This window comes from Heliconius melpomene, chromosome 10 (assembly GCF_056956725.1).
Source record: "Heliconius melpomene rosina isolate 202511_hmr_F chromosome 10, ASM5695672v1, whole genome shotgun sequence".
NCBI classification, from domain to species: Eukaryota; Metazoa; Arthropoda; class Insecta; order Lepidoptera; family Nymphalidae; genus Heliconius; species Heliconius melpomene.
In genome coordinates, this window is record NC_140398.1 from 16,542,058 (window position 1) to 16,562,227 (window position 20,170).

Here is a 20,170-nt window from a genome sequence, read left to right on the forward strand (position 1 = left end):
TAAATACCGTCTTCCTAGTTGTATGTAACATTTAATTAATAGTATTTTTTTAAATAATTTTGAAATTTTATCAATGTCATGTCACATCTGTCTTAATTTTATTAATTATTAATATTATTAATTTTACTTATTATTTTCATTTTAAATATTTTTTTCTTAATTGTCCTAGAATTGTGTAAATAAGAAAAAAATATTGAATCTAGAGTAAATGAAAACTGTTATAACTAGTTTTTCGGCTATAAGCATATTATTTTTTTGTATTTAATATTAACTTTTCATATATATTTAGAATAACTTATTTTTAAACTATATTTAACATAATCTTTAATAAACAAATGACTAGTTTAAGAAAATGATATACATGGGAAGCAAACAATATATAAAATATCGGAACAACTAGAACACGACCGAATATTAGAACTTTCAAAAATCGAATTCGAAATTTCAAATAAAAAATCCAGAAAAAAAATAGAGGTTAAAACGAAAACAACAACCAAGTTTTATATATTTTTATTTATATTTATGTATAAATCACTTCTTGGCTGTGACGGCGGCCTCGTCCTCGCGCGCGAATGTCTGCAGCAGTTCCTCCTTCTTGGCTGCGATACGCTCTTCACGGCGTTTGCGGGCTTCCTTCACTCTGTTGCGGCGGGCCTCAGCTTGATCGCTGAAATTAAGATTTGATTAATATAATAAATACAATAAAAAAATTGTAACTTTCAATTTTGAAATGTTGTGGCGTATTGGCATGCGATTGTAAACATAACGGTTATGTATTGGATATTCATTACCCCAAGTTCCCACTTGGGGTAATGAAATATTAAATATTTCCATTCCCACGCTCCGGTAACGAGGCAAAGTGCGGCGTTATGTTCCGCCACTCAACACGCTCAGAAATCGGCGATAATTAGGCAACAGAGGTGTCATAATGAGAATGGAATATCCTAAAACTATTTTCCCAAGTTCCCCTCTACCTACCCTCCTATGAGCGAAATATATAGCAGGATATTAAATAAAATGTAGATTAAATATAGATGTGAAAATCTAATAACAAATATAGGGAAATGTAAAAAAATACTATACACATCTTAACAAAGAGCTAATTATGTACATACTTTTTTTATATTCAATTTTAAAACTACCAAAACAAAACTGACTCCTAAGAACACTTTTTATACATTTCAATAAATTTTCAATTACTTAGAGGTAATTAAAAAAAATATTATTATATTATAGTATATAATTGAAAAAAAAATCTACTTATATTAAAAATGTAAGTCTGTTCTACTTTCACGCACTGAGCCGATTTAGATGTCACTACACCATATATACTTCAGAATAACACAGCCTACACAACACAATATAAAAAAAAAAAAATTGTATAATTCCTCTATAATAAAAGAACACTAGGGTCAGTAATACAAAATAAAAACAAATCATAATATAACAACAATACCTCAACATCTTAGTCCTAGCCTTTTCAGCCTTCTTCCTGTGGATGTACTCCATGAGGACACGTTTGTTCTTGAACACATTACCCTTCGCCTTCATGTACAGGGCGTGATATAGATGTCTGTCGATCTTCTTGGCTGTTCTGTACTTGAGAAGTAATTTACGGAGCACCCTTTGTCTTTGTACCCACAGTTCCTATTATAAAAATATCATCCATGTGAGTATTACTTAGTTCTAATTATAAGTTTTTGAACTGCTTTTACAATGTAAAAAAAAAGAAACTAAAAGAAAAAACATTAAAGTTTTTTTAGCTACACACTATTCCTAGTTCAGAGAGAAAGGAGAACCATAATCTCTGCATACTTTTTTGCCTCATCAAATGTCATTAACTATTAAATATTTTATTTCCTTGAGTGGGAATCAAACCCACAACAGTTGAATCTATTGTAACACACTTGTGTTATACTCTGCCACAACAGATAGATTTCAAGCTTTAGGTAGATGGAAGTGCAGCATAGAGTTCTGTCATCAAGCCAACATAGTGAATCTAATTTGGTCAAAAAATGAAGACCAGAGTATTTTCAGTATGTTCTCTTTTCCTTCTGCTCTATCTTTTATACTATTAAAAGATGAAAATCTATTTAAGGAAAAATATATTTTTAGTACAAATAATAAGTATTTTTTTATTTTCTTGCTTCATAGAAGGAACCTAGTATTAAAACACTGTGGTCATTAATTAAGACAGTTCTGTTCCCCATTTTATCCCAAATTCTGGTGCCAGGCCGTGCAGAACTCAATGCCCCACTAATGCTTTGTTGCCAAAGTGATGTTTTTTTTTAAATATTTCATTTCTTCAAGTGAAATTAAACCTACAACCTGTCACATCAACAGTTGCATACTTGTGCCCTCACATCACAACCAACCTAACCTAACCTAAAACATATTACCATAATATTTGGTTATTTGATTTGTCATTTTATTATAATGGATGATATAAAACGACTGGCTAAAAATAAAAATAGCCCACGGGTTGGGGCAGCAGCCCTATGCAAGCTTTTTAAAAGACCATATTCTTTTAAGACCAAAAAAGAAAATAAAAAATATCAATATCAAAACTCACCTTTTGTGGCATACGGGCATTTGCAGTACCTCTTCTTTTACCAAAACCGCAATGTCTTCCCTTTCTACGGGCCTCGGTATTCTTGCGAACGCGGGCGCGCGAGTGCACCGCAACTGGTTTCTTGATGACGAGACCATCCTTTATCATCTTACGGATGTTCTGTCCTGTGAATTGTTAGCATTTTGGTTTTATAATTAATTATATCAATAATTGTACGTATAATATTGCATATTAATTCATGAATATAACACAAAACATCGTAATGTTTATTAATATTTTATCTAATTTGCTTCATTTCTTTTAATAATAACTTGGTTATATAGTCAAAAATTAAAATCAACACACATGGTTAAGAATATAAAGAAACTTACGGGAATTAGTGTTGGCGATTTCATTGATTTCATTTGGATCTAACCACACCTTCTTTTTACCACATCGCATAACAGAGGCTGCTAGCCTCTTCTGCAGTTTTAAGGAACTGAAATTTAAACATTATCTTTGTAGACCACATGGTTTTCACAAGACGATTGTTGACAACGACTGTGTGTGAAATACGCATTATTATTTTCAAAAAATATATTGTACATATGTGTACCTATAAAAACAAGTCTTTTTTATAAATATTTTATTAATATACATGAAAATTATTTAATTATTTTAAAAACTAACCTCATCGTGACACGGTGAGATCCAACGCATACAAGAAAGAAATATGGCGGGCTTTGTACAGATAAGCTTTGCGAAACAGACGCACCATAAAAATTTATCACAGACCTTCAATGTCAGTAAATTAAACTTCCACCTGTATATTAGAATGATTTATCAGTATCAATTAGAATAAAAAAATATTTAAAACGAAACGAAACTTTTAATATTATTGTTTTTATGTAAACATTATAAAAACATTCCTGTTGAAAAATTTTGTTTTTTAATGTCAATTGAAGAAAATACGAGTTAGTTTAAAATCGCATATTTTATATTCAAATACAAAATATACGATTTTAAACTAACTCGTATTTTATTTACACCGTAATCTGAGGCCAGTCGTGGAGCAGGGGCACAAGTATGTCATACGTACGGTAGGTTTGATCCCCACTCGAGATAATTAAATAATTATTTAAATTTATATTTTCATTTCTTCGCTCTGGTGTTGAAGTAAAAGCGCGGTGATAAGTTTCACCATTCAACATGCAATATATCCAGAATTCGGCGGAAAGTGGGAAACAGAGTCTCAGAGAATATTCCCTCTTATCTAACTCTATCTAAGTATACTAATGCTAAGCTTACACGCTTGCCCAGGCATGCATAATAAACTAATAGTTCGAATCATTCACGAAAGCTTGCATGCCGTTTAAACGAGTCCATTAATATGTTTTTCACAGGCAAACTTGACGGAAAATGTTAATTTAACAATAGTAAAAAAAGCATGAAAGTAGCAACACATAGATATTACTGTACGAGTATTAAATAAATGAAAATAATTTATTTGCATTTTGAAATAATATAATTTTTTCTAATTTAAAATGACTTTGAGTCTTTATTTATTCTGGATTAATAAGGAAATAATACATTTACAATAACATTTAAATATTACTTTTTTATTTTGGGTCTATAATAAAAAAATAATAACAATGCAATACTTTGTTATTTATTTGCTCATAAATTATTATAATATTGCAAAGCAAAACACATCCACTCGGCATGAAATCATGAGTAAAATCGAATACGTATGCGATGTAAATATGATTTCTACATCCACATTTGTCTTTTCTATCAGCATGTAAATTCAACCCTTTCTGAAGGATTGTGGTTTTTGATCTTTGCATATGGCGTTCTGAGCGTGCCAATTGCAGCATTTGAGAGACTTCAGCAAGCATGTGGATGTACCATTAAATAACGTCCCCTGTCATTTTACACTTTGACTTTGACAGAACATACAGTATTTATTTTTGATTATTTATTTGGCAATTTTATTTAATGTCACTTTCAAAGTTTCAATTCAACTTACAAAAACCCAGGCCAGTTTTATAAACTTGTACCCAGTGGCGGACTGGCGGTCTCAGTAAATTTTTAACTTTTATCACCGACCACCGTCAATTTTAGTGAGTGCGTGTACACAGTGAAGGATAGTAGTATTATTTATTTTTATTATAAATAGTAGGTGCGCCTTTATATATATATATATATATAAAAAAAAAAATGTCTACAAAAATAAATCCTGATTTACAAAATGAGAGAAATCAATGTAGTTTTAATATTAAAGAGTTAATTCATCTAATCGATGGAGGTGTTGAAAAGACGGAAGAGAGAAAAAAAAGAGGTAATTAATATTTCACGGAAACTAATTCGATTTCAATTTACTGTTTTATTATCATAACAAAGGAGTCTAGATGGTCTTTGTATTTATGGTTAAATCATATTTAATAGAAAAAGATAACAATATAATGTTACATTTTTACTGTTACAATTAATCTTAAAACTATAACTGTAAAATACTTTCTGGGTATAATATCTACAGTAAAAACTTAAATAATTTTATACTGTTACATATATATTTTTGTAGTTAACTTTTATTTTGTTCCAAATGCCCTCATTCCATAGTAACTAAAATTCAATGTTAGTATCTATAATTATATTAATCATTACATTTAAGAATGCAAGCCATCATTGTGCAAAGCAACAGCATCTAATTGTAAACACAATATTTCTTAATTTAAATCCAACATAGAGGTATGAATTTTTTTTGCTTGCCTGCTCCAGTAGACAATGTGCAGTCTTGAGTTCCAGAACTCAAAATACAATGCTTTAAATTGAGGTAGAAATTAGAGGTAAGAGTGAATCGACATTCCTTTTATCTATCCTGCTGTACGGGGGATAAAGTGAAGAGCTTGAAAATAATACATTTAACACAATAAAATAGCTTGGAACCTTATTATATCTTTAAAGATGATATTGTTATGTTAATGGTTCAATGTTCAATACTTATCATATTTATAATAAATTAGTCTGTTATCTACTTTTATCAAAAAAATCTACTTTTAATTAATAAACAATAACAGATTAAAAAAATAACTGTACATTAATATCTTCATAGTATTAAAATATTTAAGACATGAAATTTTGTATTCATAAAAATTTTCAATTGGGTTGATACATTTTAATATTTCATTGCACAGTGAGGATATAAAACTGTGTTAAATTCCGTCACTTAAGTGCAAAACCTTCTAAATTTTATGGTTTCAACTGGCACACTAATACCATTATCAAAGAACCATACCATACCTATTTTGTGGTTAATGGACTACAGAATTGTCATAATGGGAGTAGAGTAAACATGAGCATGTCAGTTAACTAATAACTTGTTTTGCCAATCCCTACTATTGCTTTATATCAAACTAGTTTTTACCTGCAATTTTGCCGCAGTGCAGTTAAATAGAAATAACTAAGAGGTGTAACACATGAGAGACATGACAAATTATAAGTGTCCAAATGTCCGTTACTTAGTATCCAAAGAGTTTTATGTATAGATATTTATTTTCGCCCACAGAGGAGATGGTGATGAAAGAAAATATTCACAATGACGATGTACCAGCAGTCTATTTAAGTCACAAAGAGAAATATGAGTTGGCTGTGAAAAAAGCTTGCCTGTTATTTAAAATGATAAGACGATTACAGGAAGAGGAGAATGCTGGCATGGAAAATTATATGTAAGTTTACTCTTATTTATATCTAATTAAAATTAGATTAGCTCACTCATTGTTACTTATAGATAGACATTATCGCTATAGTGGCACATTGGAACAGGTGACTGTACCCATGGCAGTTATTGGTTTATTTAATCCTCCTGCTCTAGCAATATGCTAAAATTTTTTTGTAAAAAGCTTATTTTAAAGTTTCTAGCATCCCATTCTTCACTAATCGCAAATGTTGAGCTTAGATTACATAAATCATAATTTAAGAAGTTTAAGCCCGAAGCTTACTTAGTCTTATGAGCATTAGCTCATAAGACTTTTAAAAAAGAAATATAACCAAATTTAACCATTTTTGCTAATATGTAAAAGACAAATTTTATTATGTCAATAGGCATAGTGTTCGTTTTAATCAAATATATTTAGCATATAATTTTAATACATAATATGTATTGTCATTAACTCCAAACAAAGAACAAAATGTATATGTAATTTACATTTTTTTACTTCAAATTATGTTGAATTTCTATGAATAAATTTTTTTATAGTCGCTTTAGTAGAGGTTATATTATAATGCGATTGTCCTGAAATTGTCAAGCAGAAGCCTTTCACATAACTACCATACAGTACGGTTGAAGAGCCGTGGCCGTTATGAAGTCAGGTTTTCTGAACTTTTGCGCATTGTAGATTCGGGCGAAAAATAAACAAAAGTAAGAAAAAATCGTAGAGGCCAATCGTGGCACAGGGGCACAAAGTGTGCCGCAAAATTGACTGGTTGTGGGTTCGATTTCGGCGGAAAGTGGGGATGGAGTGTCTTAACATGAGGTTCCCTCTGTCCACCCTGCTGTATGCGGGATACAGCGTGAAGCTGATTTTTTTCAAAGAGAATCTTAAAGTTCTACAGCTAACTTGAGAGCGACCACGACTCGACGTCCGTACTGTAGGAAATTATTAAGAGAAACTGACATACATGACAATACATTCTTCACATAACAACCAGACAAAATAGCTACTTTGCAAACAATGCGAATAATCAACACAAAGCGCGAGCGCGTTAACTTTTGATTTAATGCCATTTAAATACTTTTGTAGAAACGTATATAAATTTTGAACATAGCGGGATTTGAACCCGCGCCTCTTGGAAACCCCCAACCGCTCTAACCACTAAGCTAATAGTACTTAACTTAGTTTTATTTAAACAGACAAACGTCGCAGCATTATAAACATCGTCGATGTCCATTATTTTAAAATAACGTGTAGATCAGTTGAAATATTTCTGGTTATCAGAGTCCCTTTTTCCTGAAAGTCTCTTGGCGGGAAGTGTAGATAAGCCAAGTTGAGTCTCGCTATGCTAAAAATAATTTTAATGAGATTGTCACATTTTTTACTTATCTATGTTCATCATTCGAAAAGCTCAAGCCATATCGTAAATAAAAAGTTCGATAAGTATGTAATCTATTGTATACATTGAGATAATACATACAACATAGATTATAATTTATATGATTTAACTCAAAATTAGCAATTTGCGAATGACCTTAGAATAAGCTTTTTATACATGCTCAGTTATTACCAATGAAATGTTTAATTTTTTTTCACATAGTTTACAAGTTTTAAGTACAAATTTTTGGCGAGGCGTAGGAGCGTGTGACTGTGACAAGTGGTTGGTTCGATTCCCACTCGAAGAAATGAAATATTTAATATTTTAATCTCTACGCTGATGCCTCCAGAATTTGGTGGAAAATGAGTAACAGATTTTCCTCAGCCTGCTTTGCTGAAGGATGCAATGCATGTGAAGATAAAAAATATATAATTTATTGATTTGTTATAGGGCCGTCCTAGGTGGCACGTTAGGTTCCGCGATCCTAGGAGATGGATCGCCTCTCACATTGCACTATGTGATGTTTATACCCACCTTAATGGGTCAAGGTACGGTAGAACAGCAGGCCTATTGGATTGGAAGAGCGTTCAATTTGGATATCATAGGGACTTATGCGCAGGTTTGTATAGTTTTTGTCATATAAATATTTTTTTAATTTGACGGTGTGTCCTGTATAGAGGAGTGTAGACTGAGGAAGGGGACCTAGCGTTAAGACACTTCGTTTTCCACTTTCCGCCCAATTTTCGCCCAATTGAATATTAAATAGTGGATCTCGATGTGCTTTGTATATTATATTTCACCTAAATCTATTCAGTAATTTTAGAATGTAGAATAAACACCCATCCTCACAAACTTTAACATTTATGATATTAGGAAGAATTAAGTAATATAAATTCTTGCCTATAGTAGGACTTTGCACAGTCATCTGACTTTAACAACTATTCATTATTTTACTATTTATTTAGACACTCCTACTGTAATTTAAATTTGTGTATTGAAACAATTAGAGTAAGTATTATCGTTACATTTGCCTATTTATGTATGATTTTTCATGGTAATATATTCATAGAACATTCGATGTTTTTACAAGTATATAATTATCGAATGAATTTCTTTTTTATCACCACAAGAACTTAACAGTAAAGTACTATTATGAAAAATGTTTTTATATCAAAGATATTTCACTATGAAGATAATTTAGTCAATTTATATTGTACGTAATATATTGCATTATAAAGAAACGGAAAGTGGAGACGCAGATAGGCTATGCCTATTTACGACTCAAGCTGTATGAGATAAATTATGATAATATATATATATTTTTTAAATTATTCTATTATTTTCTATTAAAAATCGTTTTTTCTTACATTGGCAGACTGAACTAGGCCACGGTACATTTATTCGTGGTTTGGAAACAACCGCTACATACGACGCTAGTACTAAGGAGTTTGTGTTACACAGCCCCACACTCACTTCTTACAAATGGTGGCCTGGAGGATGTAAGTGTTATATACTTAATAATATTTCTGAAATTACACATCTACCTTTACATAATGTTTGTGGGTTCAATTCTTTTTAAAGTAAAACTTTTTATTGATTATTTTCTCACAATTGCATTTGATATTTATGTTTCTTAATAATTTATGTCTATGAAGTCACTATAATATTTAATGATGATGATTTAACATAAAATGAACCGGTACTAAAGTTTATATACATACTTACATGCGTAACAAGTCGACTTTAAGGTAATTACCTACTTTATCTTTTTTTTCTACAACCGGTTTAATTCTGCCGCTTGAGAGTACGAACTACAAAGTATTCCATTAGTTTTAATGTGTGACAGTTTGTATATTTCTTAATCAATGAAATAATAACTTTAATAGTTAAATTGGATGAGATTTAAATAAGAGAATTTTTAAACTGGATAAAATCTAAAAAACCGTAATATTTACAGTTATTATAAAGGGCGGGAGGATTGAGGTCAGTCGTGGCACACTGTAAAAGTAACAAATTGTGGGTTCGATTTCCACTTCAGGAAATAAAATATTTAATATTTTCTTTTTTTTCGTTTATTTCTGCCACTCAACGTGCTCAATGCGTGTAAAATTCGGCGGAAAATGGGGAACGGATGTGCCTTAATTGGAACGGAGTGTCCTAACACTCGGTTCTCAGGTTCGCTTTACTTACCCGGCTGTGTGTGTATAAATGTATGTATAAATAAAATAAAACAAGGGCAAAAAAAGTATAAAATAGTTTATATTTTTATGCAATATTTTAAATGAGTTTCTTTCGTGTTAAGATGGAACAATCTTTTGCTCTGATGCGATTTTCTTAATAATTTCTTTTCATTTTGTTGTGTATTTAAGTAATTTTTGTACAAAATTATATAAGTTTATGTATCACGTTAAATTTCTAGAACACATTTTCTAGAATGTTTAAATATTATCTATTAAGTATTATCACTCGATTAGGATAAAAAGTAGATAAAACTATTATAGAGCAAAACAAATCAATACTATTTTTCTATTATTATTTGATTTTTTTGTGATTATACTATAATCACTCCGTTATATCATCAAGAACAGCTTTATATCTTATTGACTTATATTCATATATATTTTTTCGAAATTGTATAGTGATCGTGCCAAACATAAAAATAAAAGATGCAGAATTATAAATATGACGCTGCTATCAATATAAAAAGTGTAAGCCATTTGTCCAAAAGCTGTATAAATCGGTTTAACCCAAGCAAAAGATTCGCCGCACTTAACGGGCGACGACGCACTAATGCAGAGCTCAGCTTAAGCTTACGGACTAATTATATGGAAAAATATTAAAATATAATATGAATATGACTCGCATGTATGAACAATAGAGAATATTTACATTGTTTCTAACTACTTACAACAAAGTCGACTGTCATGGCCGTTCAAAGGTTAACGGAATTCTCGTAGGATACGTGAGATGCTTGAAAATATAGACTTACAATGTTTTTAGTTCAAGTTTTTGCTAAAAAATTTAAGTTTAAAATTAAAGTAATTTTTAATATAAATTTAAATTACACTTAAATTCGAAAATTTACAACCGAAACGAAATTTGTATAAATGTGAAGTTGTCCCTAGATATTATATCTACTTAATAAACTTACATATTTCGCGACTTTATTCTGGTTTATTTTGTATATTCGAGGGAGATGGTTGTATTTTAAATATTTTTTCTCGTCTGATTTGGTAATGGATATTTGTATGACTCTCCACTGCTGTGAGATTCTGTAAGAAATTCTTTCTACGCCTATCTGCGGTAGTGTTTCCAGGTCGATACGACATGGGTTCCACCTTTTTAGTTTATATCAAGGAATAGTTAAAAAAAATTATGAATGACCGTAATTACGCCGTTTTTAGCACTTAAATAAAACGTAGCATTAGTGTAGGTAATTGCTGTCGTGCGGTGTATCATTCAAAGGTTGAATTATTATGAATCATTATGGTGATCTTTTCTTAATTGGCATTACACAGTATTTACAATGGATTGAGGTTCCAAAGCCGATTTAATCAATGATTATATAAAAATATCAATCAATTCTGTATGATAAAACTGAAAATTGTGTCGTTGGCATTCCACATATATATTTTTTTTGGTTTCGCACTGTATCATAGTGTTACTAGAGCGAGGATATGTAAATATTAAATAATTCGTTTCTTCGAACGGGAATCGAACCCACAGCCATCGCGGTTGCTTGTGCTTGTGCCACTAAGCCAAGACTGCCTGAGATAATATGCGAAAGACGGAATATGTGATGACGTGAAAGTTAACTAACGTAAACTTTCACATTCACTATGCATTTAATTCCGTATTTATACACCGCTCTCAACTGTGAGCACGATCTTGAGATGCTATTTTAATCGTAATAATTTTGTTCAGCAATTTATAAATACGGGCGTTAATGCTACGATTTTAAAGTTTAGATGATCAAACTAAGATATGTTGATAAAGTTTAATTTAAACAAATATTTTGGAGTTCAATGATGTATGTTTTTTTATGGTTTTTATCATATTCATAGCGTACTCTTATAATATATCTTCTTATATCCTATACTTTGCCCGTGTTTATATTTTTCAACCACAAACTATGTATTACAGAACAAACTATGTATTACACAAAAGGAAATGGTGTCACAACGCATTAACATTCACTATTTAGATAAGAATACTACTAAAAAGAAAATATCAAATAATTAAAGTAAATACAATACAAAATTAAATAATAATTACAATATTCATTTTAAATAATCACTATGTAATATTTTATTTTTTCGTAATGGCAATGGAATATCTTAACACTAGGTTTCCCGGTTCACTCTACCTACACTCTTTAATCTAGAGTTAAGACTCTCCGTTACCCACTTTCCGCCGAATTCTGGAGGCATTACGTGTTGAGTGGCGTAGCTCAACGCCGCGCACTTTGACACCAGAGCGAAGAAATTAAAATATAAATCAAAATAAATATTTAATTTCTTCGAGTGGGGATTGAACCTACAACCAGTCGCGTTTACAGTCACACTTTGTGCTCCACATTATCAAAGTAACCTAATTTAAGCAGAAAGCAATTATTTCATTTGATTGTGAACGTGGTGATACATAAATAAAAGGGAATGACTTCAAAGGGGGCTTGCAGGTCATCACTGAGATAGCAAGTGACGTATAAATGTTTATGTTCCATATAATTTGCAACATATGTACTTGATGCAGGCTTTTTGACACACTTTATATTTTGATAATTTAACAAAAATTTTAATTTTTAAGTTTATTGTTTTAATTTCGGCAAAGTATGTATTCTTATTATGTTTTCTTAATAATAAATCATATATTTGAGAGACGTTGTTAAGTGGCGGAAGTTAACGCCGCTCTTTGTCTTCGATTAAGAATCGAAAAAACTATTATCGCGTTTATAGTATGACGATTACACAGTCTATGGCGTCACAATGGCTAGAGTAATAATAGTTTTTAAATAATAATAATAATGTTTATCTTTTAAGTATTTTGTCTTGTTTCAAATCGCATACTTCGCCTGTAGTTAGATATATAACTGAACTTTGATCAAAACGTATAATATAGCTATAGGTACATATTTAGCAATTAAAAATAACATTTATACATCATTTTGTATTATTCTTAACTCAAAATTTTAATGTCTAATATAAGGAAAACAACATTTTATGTATCAAGTTAATGTTAATTTTTCGTTTACCTTTGTTGTCTGCAACAAGGATTAATTAGTTTTACTAGATTGGCTTAATAACATTTCGTTTCTTTTTCTAGAATTACAAAATTTTTTTTTAATAAATAACATTGAGAACTAATTGTAATTTTTTGCCAATAAAACGAATTATTAATCATAGGATAAGTTTAGTCATTTGCGATAAGATATTGTAAAAAATATTTTTTCTCAATAGTGGCCCATACTGCAAATTACTGTATCATTATGGCACAACTATATACAAAAGGGAAATGCCATGGCATTCACCCCTTCATCGTACAACTTCGTGACGAAGAAACCCACATGCCACTACCTGGCATCAAAGTTGGGGAAATTGGAGCCAAGCTTGGCATGAATGGCACAAATAATGGTTTCCTGGGCTTCGATAAAGTTAGGATACCAAGAGATTATATGTTGATGAAGAATTCCAAAGTGTTGGAGGTCAGTTTTATTAATTTATTATTTATGCCCTATGTTTACCTGACTAATTATTGTAGGACCTCAGCTCAGGATAAAGCTTGAGACTATTACTATTAGTAGTAGTAAGTGGTCCTGTTCCTACGTATATTAACATTACTCTACATGCAGTGCCCTACATGATATAGTTGACTAAAAATACTTTTTACAATACTACTGTGCTTTATTACTAACTTAATATTATTCCTCCAATAGGACGGCACATACGTAAACGCACCAAGTTCAAAACTGGCGTACGGCACAATGATGTTCGTACGCGTGATGTTGGTCAACGACATGTGCAATTATATGGCAAAAGCTGTTACGATAGCGACTAGATATTCGGCCATAAGGAGACAGTCGCAGCCTAAGCCTAAGTAAGTTTTTTTTTTATTTTATTGTATTTTATCTGTGTTTAACAGATCGCACCTCCACAGCCCATTTCCCTCGCTGTCGTATAACAGCATCAATCCTAGCACAGCATTGTGTACCTACTGCGTGCAGCTATGTTGACACTTCATAAATGCAGATAAGGATCTGTTAATTATGTTCAGCAGCAATACGCCTTTCTCTAATAATTAATTTATATTATTATATATCCATATAGTGAACCAGAACCTCAAATCCTGGACTATCTCACTCAGCAAGACAAACTGCTGATCGGCATAGCGTCGGTACACGCGTTCCGCATGAGCGCTAACTGGCTCTGGTTGATGTATAACAATGTTACTGCTGAATTAGAAGCCGGCGATATGGAGAGATTGCCTGAGGTAATTGATATTGTATATGTTTTATGTATTTCTTAGTTTCTCGCTCTCGTTATTTTTATTTCCTTGCTGTCATAACACGACCAGGCGCGGAGTTAAGTTAGATACTCAATAAAATTTTCAACGAAATTAAAATCTTCATTATATAATTGCATACCTATAAAACAAATACTGGATTATTTCTCACGGGTAAAGAGATGATAAACTTCTTAATTAAAGAAAAATTCTCATTGATATGCATGTATTCTTTTCACAAAAACTGGCTATACCTCCGGGCCATACATACTCGTGGTGTCGTTTTCTGTTTTGCCGCCAAAGCCACTTACGTTACTTTAAATTTACCCATGTCAAAACCAGCATCGGGCTTTGGGGTTGGGTCGCTAACTTATGAAACATGTGCCGTAGCTCCACGCGCTATCGTGCTGCCTGAAGGCGGTGAGCACGTCGGACGCGGCGCAGTGCGTGGAGCGCGCGCGGCTGGCGTGCGGCGGGCACGGATACATGCTGTCCTCCAACCTGCCGCTCACGTACGGGCTGGTCACCGCCGCCTGCACCTACGAGGGGGAGAACACCGTCATGCTGCTGCAGACTGCCAGGTCTGTATGCCGTCTGTACTAGGGTAGCCAGGGAAAGCTTATCGTTTTTATCAGAGTAAGAATAAACATAATGTTAAGAAAAAAATAAAGAAAAGAGACGTATGTCACTACGTACGCCAAAGCATACAAAATACATCAATATATAAAAATATAATAATTATTTATTTTGAACAGGTATCTAGTGAAGGCGTGGCAACAAGCCGCCGCAGGTAACCCGCTGACACCCACCGTGCAGTACCTGGGCGAGGTGGGCGCTGGGCGGCGCTCCCCGCCGTGGGACAACACTATTGAGGGCATAGTCATGGGCTTCCAGAGAGTGGCTGCTGGGTGATTACTGATTTTTTATTTATTATCACATGTACTTAGGTAAGGTGACCCGACAACACTAGTGAAGGTATAGTAATGAGCCACCAGAGAGTTGCTACGGTGTGAACGCCATGATTTTAAATATTTTTTTTATTTATTTTATTGTTCTTGTTACATTTTATATAAATTGTTAAAAAGAAAGCAGTAAAAATTTTGCTAAATTTTAAACGGGATTTTATTATACTGAAACAAATTAGGATCGAAATAACTGATTCTTTTAAATATCTGCAATATGTTAATTAATAACATTGTTTATTGTCGAAGCTAAGATTTCACACAGATATCGTACAAGCCGCTGCAATGTTAATTTTTCAAACATTAGAAGGTATTTTTTTCAACGTTTAAGTTTATTTTTATTTAACAATTTTATATCTATATAGAAACACGTTTTGCGTTTCATAAAAAAACTCTAATATAATAATTTTCGATTTTTTTTATATTTCTACCGTAAATATGATAATGAAATAGTTATATTAACAAATGATAATTATTATATAGTTAAAGGAAAAACTTACACCCTACACGTAGTGCACTAGCACTGTAATCACCCTTTAATTATGTAATATATTAAAAAAAAAACAAATTATAATTTCAAGTAAACCTTTCAAACGTCACCAAGAGATGGCGTTATATGTTTCTGAATCGCGCTATCGTTCCGCTCATACAATTTCATATAAACAAAAACCGCCGTTAAACAAATCGTGCCTCAATCTATTGAGTAAGGAAATTATTGGGCCCACTTAATACTGGGCAATGTCCTAAACTAGGGCGAACGTATTTTTGAGGGGTACAGGTCGTCCCCTTGAGTCGCGGGCCTACTTTGCACGCGATTCGGGTGAAGCGATCTGCCCTAAAAATATTTATTACTTGATTATTAACTTTATAGTTTATACTATACCATTACACATTAATAGAATCAGCTTTACGTTCGATCCCGCATATAGCAGTGTAGGCAGAGGGAACCTAGTGTTAAGACCCTCCGTTACCCACTTTCCGCCGAATTCGAATTCCAGAGGCATGGCGTGTTGAAAGGCGGAACTCAATGCCGCGCTGTGTCTCGACACCAAAACGTAGAAATGGAAATATAAATTTAAATAACTACAACAAAAAAATATAGAATCTAAGTGGATAAGTATCTTACTCATCTTAGTGATATTATAAATATAAAAGATTGTAAAATGGATGTTCATTTCAGTAAAATTGATTATAGATAAAAATAACTCATGGCCAACCATTTATTTTTATATTATTTTTGTGTCAAGTAAATTAAGCGGGCGAAGCTGAGTTTTGTGTAAAAGGCCCAGGATAACGAAAATATTTTAAATTTGAACATTTCTTTGAGTGTAATTTGAATCTACGATTGCATTCTCTCTTGTCGTTGTCTTTTGACGTCAGACTTAATAGAGTTGATTCTAATTTTACAATACGGGAACCTTCACATTACGCAGATCTGTAGATCTAGTAGATCTGTAGATAATTATATTTTTTTCTCTAAAAATTAGATGTAATCATCACTGATATTTATACCATTGAATACTTGAACTTGCAATTTACATCAATATATGTAGAGAGAGAGGCCAGAGGCCGTGGCGCAGCGGCATAAGGGTGTGACTGCAACGCGACGGTCGTGAGTTCGATCCCCACTCGAGGAAAAAAAAGAAAAATCCATTCAGCCTATATGCTACTATAAATAGCTTTTATTTGACTTGTAGTGTTTGTATGTGTGATAGTATATATTATGAAATCCTCCAAACTCAGTTTGATCCAATTCCCAGGGTCCGATTGAGCTGAAATTTGGATTACAACTTCAGCTCTGATGACAATGAGAAATAAAATATAATCAATGTTGTTGCTAATCCAAAATGAACTCCGCTGTTTAAAGGCTTCATTTCTAAAATACAATGAAAAACATTTAGAAAGTTTGTTTTGAAAAGGTCTTTTTATTAATATTTGATTTTATGTTTTGTAGGAAAATCGGCCTGTGCGTCGCTCAAATAGAGAAACGTCAAAACAACGGCTTGTCGTATGAGGACGCGTGGAACATGACTTCAGTGCAACTGGCAGCCGCGTCTGAGGTAATTTCATTTGTATACGAGTATACGTTTATCCTGCATAGCAAGATGGATAGAGAAAATCTGGTGTCCAAGACCTTCCGTTCTCCTCTTTACGCACAACTTCGAGACATTGTGTGGTGAGTGGTGGAACTTAACGCTGCACTTTACATTCGCGTCGCGGTTACAGTCTGTAGCTATCCCGCTGCTACACTGTGGTTTCTGTAATCTAATTTATAATTAGTATTTATTTATTGTAATTAAATACAATTCATTTACACATTTAAAATGTAATGAGACGATATATTCAATTAATTAGTTTAATTTCCATGTTTATTCATTTGACAATGTAATCGGACTAATTAAAGTAAGGTATTTATTATTACACATAATATTTTTATTTAAAAAAAATAATTATTATTTTATTTGTTTTCTTCATTTAGAAAAAAAAAAACACTTAATTTAAACAGATATTTTATTTTCGGCCATCAATAAGCAGCCTCTTTTTGGGTGGAAAGTATAGGACTGAAAGAACTCTTAATAAATTATTCTGTTTTCTTCTTTTAATTTCTCCACTTGTTTAATATGTCTCCGAGATTAACGGTGAAAATTAAATATTTAATAAATAGTAACTCTTTCTTGCCAAACAATAATAATAAGCAAACATGTTTGGGCAGCAGAAACTTATAAAGAAATCCCAACAGATGCTAACAACATAACTAAATAAATCCGCTTCATGTCGCATCCCTCACACAGCTGGGTTGGTAGAGGGAACCACTAGCGGCGTTTGGGTAGGGCGAGGCTGGGCGACCGCCCAGGGGCGCCGGACAAAAAGGGCGCCGTAGACGCCCGTTTAGGGCGCTTTGCGCAAAGATGTATTGGGTATTTGCTGCCCGGTGCGGCTTAGGGGACTTGATGCCCTTTAAAATGGTCTAAGATCTAAAAAAAAAAACAAAGTGATCATACAACAACTCATATAACAACTTTCAAAATAAAATTGCAGAAAACATAGACTTTGAATGCCTAATAAAAGAGTTCGCAGATAGAAAGGCTAGAAGAAGTGACATTTTATTAGTTTTTGTCATATTTTTTTTAAACCGGCACTGGAGGGAACCTAGTGTTAAGACACTCCGTTCAATCTGGATCTAACGTTCCTCCGTTCAACGTTCAATTCTGGATTAAAATATTAAATATAACTTAATTTATATTTTCTTTTCCAGGCCCACTGTCGTGCTATTCTACTTTCGTCGTACTACAAAGAAACTGAGAACCAGATCAAAAATGTTTCGCCAGAACTACGCACTGTTTTATTACAATTAGTTGATTTATACATTGTATACTGGGCTTTACAATATATTGGGGATTTGCTGAGAGTAAGTATTATTTATATATAGTTGTCACGAGTTCAAAAACCTCTATACTGGCCTTTTATACCTATATAATATATATTCAGATATATTAGAAACGAAAGTTGTTGTCATATACTTACACTTATTAATATTTTTACTACAAAATATTTAAAATTATTTTACGTAACTGTATTTTTTTTGTACCAGTTCACATCAATATCTGAAAAAAATATCGAACAATTGCAAGGATGGTATGAAGATTTAATGATAAAGCTAAGACCAAATGCAGTTGGTTTAGTCGACGCTTTTGATATTAGAGATGAGGTAAATATTTTTTTATTATTATATTAAATAAACAAAATTGACGCCGTCGTGGCGCAGAGGAACAAGCATGTGACTGTAAACGCGACGATTATGGGTTCGACTGCCACTCACGGGAATAAAATATTTAATATGTATTTTCATTTCCTGGCTCTGCTAACGAAGCAAATCGCGACATTGAGCTCCGTCACTCAACACGCAATACTTTAACAATTCAGCGGAAAATGGAGAACGGAATGTCTTAACTCTAGGTACCGAGGTTCACTCTGCCTACCTGCTATGTAGCATGAAGCTCCAAAAAAGTATTGCATTTTTTTCGTATTTGTTCAATAAATTAATTATGTTACAGATTTTAAATTCAACATTAGGTGCTTATGACGGTAACGCATACGAGCGTCTAATGGAGGAAGCAATGAAAAGTCCTCTTAATGCCGAACCGGTTAATAAAAGTTTCCACAGCTATTTAAAACCTTTGATGCGTGGAAAATTGTAAAAAAATATTTTTATTTATGATATTTTTATAATATAATCCGTATTTTATGGTGCCTTAGCCCGTAGGTCTTTGACGTTGACAGTGACAATAGTAATGAATGTTAAGGATAACTATTTTTGTTTCTATAATGTGAAATAAGGAATATTATATAATTAAAGTGTTCTTCTTTTTAAAGTATTGACGCATTTGAGATTTTATAAAATAAATAATTTATTTAAAAAGGAACAATTCCTTTTTAAGTTGTTAAATTACATTTTAATAAATGTATGAATGAATAATTACTTTGAAATATTAAAAAAATACACTTGCTTACAATATTGATCAAGAATAATGATTTTTTTTGTTAAATCATTTTTTTATGTATGTTGTATACCTACTTAATACGTGCAATACTTTGTTTGACAGTCACTTTGTAATATATTAACATTTTGAACCGACATTAAGATTTAAAAATCATATTTTTTTATTTTTATAAACAATTGACATTTTAAATATATATTTTTATATTTTACGGGTGGTGGTGATTATACATTCCAAGTCTAACTAAAGAATGAGCAGTATTTTAATTGTTCTCTTAAATATTTTAATAAAAATGAGATTGGTTTATTACAATATTATAATATATTTACATTGAAATAAAATTTCGATATTGTTAAAAGTTGTTTCATTATGTGTGTTACCTTAAATATATATATCTATGTGTCTACCTTAAAATGTATGTTAAATAAGTTCTAAATTGATGAATATTTTTTGTAATGGTTTTTAATAAAGACTTCTTCTCAAGATTTAAAATATTAAGATTTAATCCTCCATAAATTACATTTTAATTTTTTACTATATTTGTTTAATCTGAATTAACAGAAATAGTA

The 20,170-nt window shown here is 32.0% G+C and overlaps 2 protein-coding genes and 1 non-coding gene across 3 annotated transcripts; 2 read left to right on the forward strand and 1 right to left on the reverse strand.

The window, feature by feature from the left end:
- Positions 1 to 494: 494 nt before the first annotated feature.
- On the reverse strand, positions 495 to 3,372 carry RpL19 (ribosomal protein L19). Its single transcript, XM_085190870.1, has 5 exons — positions 3,242 to 3,372; positions 2,944 to 3,050; positions 2,573 to 2,736; positions 1,457 to 1,647; positions 495 to 667 (listed from the first exon to the last, which is right to left on the reverse strand). Exons 1-5 carry the CDS (start codon positions 3,244 to 3,246, stop codon positions 532 to 534), a joined length of 603 nt encoding a protein of 200 aa, XP_085046996.1. The 5' UTR covers positions 3,247 to 3,372; the 3' UTR covers positions 495 to 531.
- Positions 3,373 to 4,507: 1,135 nt separating this feature from the next.
- On the forward strand, positions 4,508 to 19,959 carry ACOX1 (acyl-CoA oxidase 1). The gene is made up of 13 exons (XM_085190871.1): positions 4,508 to 4,892; positions 6,120 to 6,279; positions 8,093 to 8,261; positions 9,018 to 9,141; positions 13,099 to 13,343; positions 13,575 to 13,735; positions 13,966 to 14,128; positions 14,531 to 14,721; positions 14,896 to 15,048; positions 17,057 to 17,162; positions 18,359 to 18,511; positions 18,695 to 18,811; positions 19,158 to 19,959. The coding sequence occupies exons 1-13, from the start codon at positions 4,772 to 4,774 to the stop codon at positions 19,299 to 19,301; spliced, it is 2,007 nt and encodes a 668-aa protein (XP_085046997.1). The 5' UTR covers positions 4,508 to 4,771; the 3' UTR covers positions 19,302 to 19,959.
- LOC146535949 (U12 minor spliceosomal RNA) lies at positions 15,789 to 15,939 on the forward strand. The gene has a single exon (XR_014878382.1). It is a non-coding gene; the product is annotated as a U12 minor spliceosomal RNA (small nuclear RNA).
- Positions 19,960 to 20,170: the final 211 nt, after the last annotated feature.

Excerpts from the sequence above, each read along its gene's own strand:
- ACOX1 (XM_085190871.1), top strand. The coding sequence starts at position 4,772 with ATGTCTACAAAAATAAATCCTGATTTACAAAATGAGAGAAATCAATGT. Across the intron at positions 13,344-13,574 it reads AGAATTCCAAAGTGTTGGAG|GACGGCACATACGTAAACGC; the intron begins GTCAGTTTTATT and ends TTCCTCCAATAG. Across the intron at positions 18,512-18,694 it reads ATATTGGGGATTTGCTGAGA|TTCACATCAATATCTGAAAA; the intron begins GTAAGTATTATT and ends TTTTTGTACCAG.
- RpL19 (XM_085190870.1), bottom strand. Across the intron at positions 1,648-2,572 it reads ATGCCCGTATGCCACAAAAG|GAACTGTGGGTACAAAGACA; the intron begins GTGAGTTTTGAT and ends TTTTTATAATAG. Across the intron at positions 668-1,456 it reads GCTAGGACTAAGATGTTGAG|CGATCAAGCTGAGGCCCGCC; the intron begins GTATTGTTGTTA and ends TCTTAATTTCAG.